This window comes from Musa acuminata, chromosome BXJ1-6 (assembly GCF_036884655.1).
Source record: "Musa acuminata AAA Group cultivar baxijiao chromosome BXJ1-6, Cavendish_Baxijiao_AAA, whole genome shotgun sequence".
In the NCBI taxonomy this organism is placed as follows: domain Eukaryota; kingdom Viridiplantae; phylum Streptophyta; class Magnoliopsida; order Zingiberales; family Musaceae; genus Musa; species Musa acuminata.
Genome location: NC_088332.1, coordinates 9,912,811 through 9,923,539, shown reverse-complemented (window position 1 = coordinate 9,923,539; position 10,729 = coordinate 9,912,811). Strand labels below are relative to the sequence as shown.

The window sequence follows — 10,729 nt, the reverse complement described above, 5'->3', positions numbered from 1 at the left end:
GGAGTGCCGAACAAGCCAAGTCGGGCAGCGCAAAAGGGCGGTGTGGAGGAGAAACATCCAAGTGTGCGTGGAGGAGAAACCCTACCGGCCAAATTTAATCTACCTTCATGGCTAGACCCCTATACTTCTCCGTCCTACACCATGAGCGTGATTCACAGCTCAGAGACATCATCAACTTGACGAAGACCTGGTGATGCCTACCTGGCAGCATTTGCCGTCCTCAAACATGCCTGGGGAAAGGATACAAAGAAATGGATATGACAACAAACACTGGCTCGTGGCCGTAACAGGTCTCACCTCAATACAAAAGCAAGCAGTTGGATTCTCCTAGTGCTTGGGCCGCCTGAGAGATGCCATAGTAGAGGTGAATAATGGTTATGAATTTACCATGGTTGGATCCAATTTCTTAGCATGCAAAACTGGATGTATAAAAGGAAAGCCCCAAACTTGTCTTATTAACATTTTGTCCAAAGAAACACAATGTGACGTATTGATCAAAATTTGTATCGAAAAGAGTTACAACCTCCGGAACATATTTCTTGGAACCCAGAAAGAAAAGTAAAGATAATCGGAGCAAATATTATGAACAAAAAACCTCAAGTAATAAGCCATAGTGCAGCAAAGTATACTTGTTACAATATAATCAACTAAACTGAAGACCAAATAAATTCTTATAGAAAATTCTTCTGCACCCATTGGCTAAGATTGGTTCTAGGTAACCGGGCCACACTGACAGTCCCAGTCCACACCAGATATCTTGCACTCCATTAGAAACCTATTAGAACATTGAAATAACTCAAATGACAATGAACAGTTTTACTCACATCTAACGTAACTTTCTAATGGTTCTGCTTTGTTCCTGTCACTCTCATGGCTGTTCCTATCCTGATTGTGGATTGCATTGTTTGCTTTCTATTTTTTTATTAATAATAAATACCTTCTGTCTACTCTACTGGTCCAATATATTTAAAAACATGTTATCCACGACCGAGTTCATATTCATCTACAGGTTCATCACAGGCCAAACTAGAAAGAAATCTAGTCAGTGAGCACACCATCAAGGGTAAAGAGATGGATGCACCTCTTTTCCCCTGTTTTGATGATTCTTTTGTCGATGATGGATAATAATCTTCCTCGCCGCTCCAAAACAAATCCAGATATGGAGGTTAACGTTGAGTGATTGAACAATTGGATCGACCACATCACAGACCAACCGAAATTACAGGTGAAAGTGAGAGACAATTAGATCACAAGCAGGTCCATATCCCAAAAGCTCATTGGGTCATGTACCTTTAATTTTCTGCACACCAGCTGGTACGAAGCCTCGCATCTCCTCTGGTGCGGTGTAACCAAGGTTCTTATTCTATTGGGTATCACGAGACATGGACCACATGCAGGCCCGCACTCGGCAGTGCAAGTGTCACGGCATAGTGGCGATGGCAGGATCTTGTGTCTGTCGGACACGACACGTGTGTCCAACGCAGTCGTAGAGAAATCATTATTAGCAACGCACTCGATATCTATATCGAGATCTCCAGGGATTTAATTACTACCTCTTCGATCTGTGAGAATAAGTCTTACATTCCCTATGTGTTCTCCACATCCCCTACCCTGCATCGCATCAAGATCAAGCCACCGGTAATTCATACTGTACATCCTAATACCAATGCCAATAATTACAATAAACTATGTCGTTCTCCATCTCTTCACGTTACGCCCGCAATCCTCGAAGCCATAAACTAACAGGCAATGCATTTAGTTTGTCATATGATGGATGGATGCTTGAAATAGCGGTAACAACGGTAAGACTTGTTTTGTCATGGTGACGAGGTTTTGGCCACGATAGATGCAAGCACACTTAAAATAACTCTGAAAACAGAGGTGCCGTACCTGCAAAAGCTTTTCGACGAGGTTCCGAATCAATAAGGATGAACGACTGGGAGACGAAGCGTGGAAAGTTATCAATGATGTGATCCACACCTAAGAAGGCAGTCAATCGAAACATTGAGATAAAGATAAACAATACGTATGGAAGTTGCAAACACCAAAGTATTTGAAAGCAGTGTACAATTCATCAGAGGTAACAGCGAGGATCAAAAGCATCATTAATGATATTCCTATATAAGAATTACATGCCAACAAAGTAGATATTGAATTTGCGACGCAGAGTGTAACTCACTAATGATAACAATTCACGGAGTTATGTAAATATTGAAGGAAGTAATTGTACCTATGTCAGAGATTAACAGCTCTGCTATGTGGTCCACTAAGACTACCCACAGTGTTGATTCCTCCAGTATCCCTCGAGATGGATATAGAATGTCGAAGAGAGAACTTCACCGGTAAGGTTGGATGCCAGCTACCGAAGTCGCACGTTTCCATGGTAGTTCGCAGATTTCTAGATTGACTGCAATAGCAACATGTGTGAATTCATTTGGTAGGCAAGCCCGTTACATGGGGTTGCAAATTTGCAGCAAACAGTGTCATAAAATTCACCAGCACTTTTGCAGTACACACTATAGAATGCCAAGGTACTGTCGATTGTTTTCCCTTCATTTGTTAAGTTTAGGCAAAAACCAAGGAACAGGGTGGCAGATAAGCCATATATAGAGCGAAAATGGTAGCATTATGTCTATGTTTATGTAAGTCCTATGAATGGCTAGTGACATCAACAAAGCTGGCACATATACTTTCACTAACAAAAAAAAATTGAATGATTTCTCCACTACCAAAGGTTTTGATACATAAAAGAGAGACGTGTTTCTCAGAGGCAGAGCTGCTGGAATAATTAAGGGCAACAAGGTTACATGCCAGTTGGGTGATAACTTATGATCTCCTTGGTTAGAAGGTTTAGTTTAAATATCAGGCTCTCTCTTGTACAAACTTCATTAGAAAAAGCTCATCATGATTGTTTGTTTTCTACGTAGGTTCCATTGAAAGCTCATTCTAGGATTCTGGAGAACCTAAAAATACTGCAGCTACGAGCATATGCATGCACATAGGGCACAGGGTTGCAAATGGGAAACTGTATTGGTTTTTGGAATGATCCATCTAATCAATATTTTAATCTAAACATTTTGAATCTGAACTTGATCATTTTCATTTGGATGAACTTGGTCCGGATCAAAAATTTACTTCAAATGTTTTTTTCATCAATCTAGGCTTATATATTGTATCAGACTAGTACTGATTGTGACCCTACTATTAATAAAATATAATTATCATGGACTAGATCCACAAGAGGGTTGCAATATTAACAACATTATCTAATATCAAAAACTCATATCTTATGAAATCACTTAAAATCCACACCAAAATGCTAAGATTACATCGAAATATATCAGAACTTGAAAGTAAATAAAAGTAATATTGTCTAGTTCGGAAAAGGTTTGGGTCACATACTAATCATTTTTCATGTGATTTCATTCGCAATCTGCACGTGAACTATAACTCCTTATTTGATCCAAGTACGATTAAATGAATTAGTCTGGATGAAATTATTTGCTCCCAGGTTGGAATTGGAGCAGAATCAGGTCAACCTCTGCACCAAGAACAAACGCATTCTACAGTATTCGATGCAGTTCTTTATACTCGTCATTGGTTATCGAGTCTCCAACTTTTCTTCGTATAGAGAAGGATATTTTTTTTGCTATTCCTAAATTACAGCCCAAGGCAGGAGGAACCCCCAAAAGTAGAGACTATCCGGAGTGATGACATTGAGTACATCCATCTAGTGTTAATAAACTAACTAATGGTGTCAAAAAGTTCAATTCTGATGAAGTGTCACAAAAATAGTATCAAGCATGAAGTCCTCTAGTCAAGAAGTAAATCAAAGACAAGAAAAGAAGTTTCAAAACCCATCATAAGCTCACAATAATGAATAATTGGCGATCTTCCTCAGTGAAAACAAGCTTTTCCTATCTCAGATGCCACCAAATTGAGCAGTCAATGCAGTTGAGATCTAGCAGTTCCAGACACGCAGCAGTAGCAACAAAACCTACAATCGATGGAGCCACATAAAAGAAGCAAACTCTTGACATGTAAGCCTGCTTAGACTTAGGGTGCAAATTTGTGACAAATTAGAAGTACATATTCTTATGATTGTCAATATCTAGCACATCTCACTATATTACCTATTTAGATTGGATTTCCTATCCCAAACTTATTCTTGGATTTAGTTACTGCTACAGAATGCCAATGGAAGTGTTTTCCTAAATAATAAAAACAGAAGTTTTCTAGCATATGCCTTCATGGATTAATTTCCAGATGTAATGGTTCTTAACATAAATATTGAAATCTCTTCTCGTTTCTACAATGTTCTTACCAGAAAATGCAATTTCAACACTTTCATGCCTCTTTCAGGACTCCTATAGTAGTTTATTGTTCACCTCGATGGACTATGTACTGTGTAGTACTAATATGCCAAGTATCTTCTTTATCAGTCTACGATAAAGAATGTAACAAAGTAACTATGTTCCTTGTCAAATGCTTTGATAATTTGGTTAGATGTTATTTTCAAACTATTGAAACTGACATGACATCTTTACTAATTTAGAATAGGTTCAAGAAGTATGAACATCTGCTTGGTTTGTTAAAGATGCATTATGCTTTGCTTGACGCACATGTTCATTATGCAAAATATCGAATCCTTTGAAAAATATATTTCCTTCTCTATGAAAAGATGACTTTCAGCTTTTCATCTAAATGGTGGTTAAAAGGAAACAAGAAGTAATGAGTTGGAAGACATGCTATCATAAGACAAACAGCACTTACAAAATCAATCAGCCAAGTATCAAAATCTTATGTCAACCTGTAAATCACCAATCGGATCAGAACTGTTCTGATTGGTGAAGTGAATTTGATGGCACCACATGTGTATCACGTTGCAGTGCAGCTAGTGCCCGCGCGAGAACAATCGTCACTAAAAATCCGAAAAGAACTCCGCAATCAGATTTGTTTTTCGGAATAACCTAACCCATAAACGAAACGGCTCGATCCATCCAGTGATAGCTCCTTTATAAGATTCTAACAAATGAACTAATTGGTCAACCAGATTATATTCATAGGTAAGTTTCTGAGAGAATCGTACTTTTTCATGAAAAACACCTTTGAATCAGAAGAAAAATAGTGGGAAATCCTTCAAGCATAACTCCAGAGTCAAAATAAACATCAATAAGTTGAATAAAAATTACGACGTACTGTGAATTATCTGAAGAAAGAAGCAACGAAACCCTAATTCGCTTACCAGACGCGGAGAATTTGGGGACGAGGGATTCGAATCCAAAGCTTGTTTCGCCAGTGAACGACGAGCGGGAAAGCTTTATATAGACGTTGTGTTGCCTCATAAATGACTTATCTACCCCTACACTATAAAACCATTGACGATCAAATCCGTCCACTGAAGGATGATCAGGAGCCGTCTATTCAAAATCTGTGCACGGCACAATGGTCGGCGATGCGGAGAAGAAAAGAATACGTTAACGACAATCTTACTGCGGCACATGTTATATCTTTTTCGCGAATTCTATGCCACGTAAACCACTGCTTTTCCACGTGGTCGCTTACGAAGGCCGTCCGAAGGTTCTACCCATTCGTCCAAGCAACGGCATCAAACATTTCATGAAAAACAATCCTGACCGTTCGTTCTTCCGGATGCATGCGATCAGAGACGTCAGTCCAGCACCCGGCTTGACGGCGGGAACAAACTAGTTTTGATCCATGTTTCCGACCATGTTCTCGTACAAGTCTCTGTGGGTCCATTTGTGGTTTTCCCCTGCTTTGGTTTATGTCGTAGGAGTCTTCGATTTGGAGATCAACCAACTCTTGGTGGCCAAATCTACCGAGAGGTCAGTCCATGGATCCTTGTTTTGCTTATATGAATATTCATGCTAGGTTATGTCTCGCAACGAAGAGTTCACTCAACCTGATTCATGTATAGGTAAATGGGTAAAGATTGCAATTTTGCTCCTCAGGCCGAGGAAAAATCTGTTCCTCAGAACAAAATCTGAACAAAGAATTAGTATTTTCGTACAAAAACCCTTTGGTTTGTCGTCTTGGGGGAGATTTAGTGTTAAAAGGAGCTCCAAGTGGTCATTGATTTAGCTTACCTACCGGATGAGTCCCTCTTGTTGAATCAAAACCTAGTCTTGCTTAATCCTATGTAAGAAACTGATGGAATATTTCGTTGTGGTAGTTGTTAATGGCCTATTTCTGAACTACGCATAAATATCTTAGTGCATTACAAGGAATACTTGTAAGTGGCGCAGGAGGAGGGAGTTTACGAATGGCATATGACCGCGTCTCCAACTTTGAAGGAGTGTATAAAAGTCTTCACCTTCCAGCAGTCATTATCGGAGGAACTTTTGTGCTGATTGCATTAGCGCTGTCAACAATACTCATTCTGCAACACCTACGTGCATACACTAATCCTGCAGTGAGTTCTACATCTGTTTTCGACAGTATATAGCTACACTGGTGATGACTGCAGTTAACACCACTACACTTCTCTTTTACCTAGATAATGTAAATATGTGAAATATAGCATCATCAATTTCTAATATAGATCATAATATCAGTGTTTAGACTAGCAAAATTGCATTTGCATGACATCATATCCTGAAAATATTTAAATCTCTTAGAGCATAAAGAAGACATTCCATATGGGTAATAGAGATGGCTAGGAATGCGTTAAAACAACAACAACAACAACAACAATAATAACAACAAACCGTAATGTCCCAACTATTTGGGGTTGACGGCATATTTTGAAGTTAGGAGTGTTTTAAATGTTGAACATAAATTGATAGTTTTCCATTTGATGTTTCTAGGAACAGAAGTGGATCATTGGTGTCTTATTCATGGTTCCAGTATATGCCACTGAGTCTGTAAGTATTGCCTCTTATATCTTCCTGGACTCCTACCTTATCTAATCATGTATAAACATGCACATACATCTATTTTCATGATATTGTGTGATGACGTGGACACACCACTGTCTTGAGCTTAGTACTAACTTAAAATTCCAAGTTATAGAACAGAGTATAATCCACTGCTTTCTATTTTTGAATTCCCCTTTCTTGTTGTCTTCTTACCACATACTTGTAAACCAAAATGCATTGTAAAGATTATAGACAACCAATGCCAGAAACTCTTCAAAGCACTTGGGCGGTCAGAAGTAAGAGATACCTGCAGTCCAAAGAGAATTGTATTAAATCTCTGTTTCTTACCTTCTTGTGCAAGATAAGTTACTGCAATAAGTTTTCGCTTTTAGTAACTTTGTTGGTTGCTGCTATACATTGGGGGAATGGGCATTAGTCTTGCAAGAATGGGCATCGGTCTGTTTTGTTTGTGTCCTCTTTATCCATGGTATGGATGAAATATGCTGCTGGAGATGGTAAATTATCAAATTGAACAGTATGCCCTAGATCAGCACAAAGATAATGTCACAAGTAGTGAGCTTTAGATAACCTATAAAATGAAAATAACGATTAGCGATGATCAGTCATAGACTCCTTATGGTATCTGTGATGTAAACATATGTTTGAACTTTCAAATGAGAAGCTCTGCAATTATAACAACACAAAACAAAAACTTTCTTGAGACACATTGTTGCAATTCTTACTTGATAATTATCTTTATATTGAACATGTAGGTCATGACCAATTGGCTTGTCCTTAATCATGTAGACCATCAAAATCGGGTTAGTCTTACAATTTATAACCCTCGTTTCTGTAATGAACTTAAAAAATTTTTGTAGTGAATATATTTTGGACAATGTAAATCATCGCAAACTGATTTGTCATCAACCTTGATGTTTAAGCCAGTACACTGATTTACTGGCTTATGGTACTTCTTTAATTCTTTTTAAAGTTGAAGAAATTATACTTACAAGTGTATTGTCCATTTGCAGGCTTTTGAACTCTTTGTTTCTTCTGTTGTACTTGGCTTTCTTATGTCAATGATCTGCAGTGTTTTTGCTTGTCAGATAATATCACTATGGAACTCGAAATTTTCTATGGTTTGTGACATCTTAAGGAATTGCTATGAAGCATTTGCCTTGTATTCTTTCTGGTGCTACTTGGTTGCCTGTCTTGGTAAGATTTTCCATTTATTTTCCTGTCAATTGGATTTTTTTACTGTACATTTTTATGCCAAAAAAGGGTGGTCACTGGCACGAACTAATTGATACTTTGTCCTGAAAAGATATATTTCTTTTGTATGATATCAGTAATCGTGATAATCATTATCTGATACACGTGATATTCATTAATTATTGTAAATTTATATGAGTGAATAGTGGACTATCCCCGAGGCCAAGTAATTATAATAGGTCTGCATGATTGTTGTTTCATTCTAGACCAATCTATAGTTGTACATCTTGAGATACCATTTTAATTGCAGGTAGGCACAACACACTAGTTAAAAACTAGGAGATGTCAATTTGAAATTGCTCATTAACCATAGTGTATCTATTTTAGGAGGTGAAGATAGGGTTGTGGAACTACTTGAGAATGCAGCTAGAGAAGATATCAGTGAGCAATTGCTCATGGAAGAAGATGATGAAGCTCAACATCAGCATTCACTAAATGATTTTGTATTCCACCCAACTGTGCTCGGCAAAGATTTATACACAATTATAAAATTTGGTATTGTACAATATGTAAGTGCATATGCTTGCATGTTCTCTATGCTTATCATGAAACAGCTGCTAAATTCAAAAGTATCCGCAGATGATACTGAAAACATTATGTGCCTTCTTGGCATTGTTACTGGAACTTTTTGGAGTTTATCGAGAAGGGGAATTCAAGTGGTACTATGGGTATGGCTTATATAGAGGAACCTCATTTGGATATTTTCTGTACCCTAACCTCACAACTTCTTGACAACTTGGCTGTTTTTTTTTTGGGTTACTTGATAATTTTCTGTTTGATAGCAAACAATTGCTTACAGGTACCCATATGTTACGATCATCATAAATTTCAGTCAAATGTGGGCTTTGTATTGCCTCGTGCAGTTCTACAATGTCACTCATAGCAGGTTACAAGCTATCAAGCCATTATCAAAGTTCATAAGCTTTAAAGCCATTGTCTTTGCAACTTGGTGGCAGGGTGTTGGTATTGCATTAGTCTGTTATGTTGGTATTCTACCAAAATGGGGGAAAATTCAAAATGGTATTCAAGATTTTCTTATCTGCATTGAAGTGAGTCCTGAACTTAGAACATAGTGTTCTCACATTCTCAAATGATATAATATCCTTTTTATGTATCTGGCATTTTGATGTTTTCTTGTGCATTAACTTTAAAGAAGGTTGTGGATCCTTTTTACAGATGGCTATTGCAGCAATTGCCCATGTATATGTATTCTCGGCAGAACATTATAAATATCTGCCAGTTTCTGGTTGTGGGAAAATAACATCTGTAGAATCTAAAACCAAATCTAAATTAGTTGAAAATGCCAAGAACGGGCCAGCCACTGTGGAGCAGAAGGAAACACATGTTGAAGCTCCTGGAACAAGAATCACGGAGAGTGTTCAAGATGTTGTTCTAGGAGGTGGCGAACATGTGAGTCCTCTCATCTTATAATACAGTAAATTGAGATGACATAAAGTAGATACATTTACCTGTAGTTAACTTTAGCATTAGTACATGAAATCTATGACAATTGCTTTGTAAAATTTATGTCTCTCTTGGTTCTTTAACCTTTTGCTTGTATTTCAGCATCCAAAATGCTTACTGCTACCCTATAATTTTTGTGCAGGTGGTAAAGGATGTGGCATTAACCATATCTCAAGCAATTGAACCCGTCGAGAAAAGTGTCACCAAGTTCCAGGACACCATTCGTCATATCTCTGTTGGCTCTGATAAAGGAAAAAAACCTGAAGTTGAAGTAGACGAACGTGTTACAGAGAACTTTGTGGATCTGAAATTGGAATTCAGCTCCGAAATGAAAGTTGAGTCTGAAAATACAGAGAATCTTGGTCACCACAAATCTGTAGTCAATTCTGAAGTGAAAGTATGAAGCTGAAAGTTGCCCAAGATGACGGTGCTTTGTGCCTCAAGATGTCAAATGCACAATATCTTTGTTGTCAAAGTTACAGTTGGTTTAGACTTTGGTATACACTAGCTTCATATTGAAAGTTTGTAATGGTTGTCCATAGTTTCTTGTTCCATAGTTGCTTCTATCTCTGAGAAAAGGGTCTGTCCTGTGGAGTTATTAGTGATCAAGTGTATGTTTTAGCAATGGCAGCATTTGATAGAAGATTTATTTTGCTTTGTAACATCTTATCATGTAAAAATATCTGGCAATGGTATTCAATAGTGGCCAAGGAACTCATTATTCCTGCACAGATCAGTGATTCTTGAGATTGTTACGATTAGAGAACTTGTGAGCCATAACAGGCATGTCATGTTTTTATATGTCTTTAATTCATATTAGCTAGCTGCATTGGGAATAAGTCACTTGAGTTCTTTGGATGTTACCAAAAGTATATGTGGATGATTTTTATACATAAATATAAAGGTTGGGATATATGTATAAAAGAAATGGACGATAGAAAGGATGAGATCAAAATGGGTTTGCATTGAACTATTTATTTAGGAAGGAAAAGAAAATTATCCATGAAACTTCTGTTAAATAGAGACACTTTTATTTTGATTATTAACCCTTATCTACCCCATTTAAATCTAGTTGGGATAAAATCTTTTTATCTATATTTAAAGCTGGTATGAGA

General features: G+C 37.5%; 1 protein-coding gene and 1 long non-coding RNA gene across 2 annotated transcripts; one reads left to right on the top strand and one right to left on the bottom strand.

Annotated features, from left to right (window-relative positions):
- Positions 1-784: 784 nt before the first annotated feature.
- Positions 785-5,322, bottom strand: LOC135676152 (uncharacterized). Its single transcript, XR_010514160.1, has 4 exons — positions 5,246-5,322; positions 2,231-2,407; positions 1,891-1,980; positions 785-1,739 (listed from the first exon to the last, which is right to left on the bottom strand). It is a non-coding gene; the product is annotated as an uncharacterized LOC135676152 (long non-coding RNA).
- A 497-nt stretch (positions 5,323-5,819) lies between these two features.
- Positions 5,820-10,316, top strand: LOC103988356 (protein LAZ1 homolog 2). The gene is made up of 8 exons (XM_065190075.1): positions 5,820-6,433; positions 6,828-6,884; positions 7,985-8,093; positions 8,478-8,659; positions 8,730-8,818; positions 8,950-9,199; positions 9,327-9,560; positions 9,757-10,316. Exons 1-8 carry the CDS (start codon positions 6,284-6,286, stop codon positions 10,015-10,017), a joined length of 1,332 nt encoding a protein of 443 aa, XP_065046147.1. The 5' UTR covers positions 5,820-6,283; the 3' UTR covers positions 10,018-10,316.
- Positions 10,317-10,729: the final 413 nt, after the last annotated feature.

Excerpts from the sequence above, each read along its gene's own strand:
- LOC103988356 (XM_065190075.1), top strand. The coding sequence starts at position 6,284 with ATGGCATATGACCGCGTCTCCAACTTTGAAGGAGTGTATAAAAGTCTT. Across the intron at positions 6,434-6,827 it reads GTGCATACACTAATCCTGCA|GAACAGAAGTGGATCATTGG; the intron begins GTGAGTTCTACA and ends TGATGTTTCTAG. Across the intron at positions 8,819-8,949 it reads GAATTCAAGTGGTACTATGG|GTACCCATATGTTACGATCA; the intron begins GTATGGCTTATA and ends AATTGCTTACAG.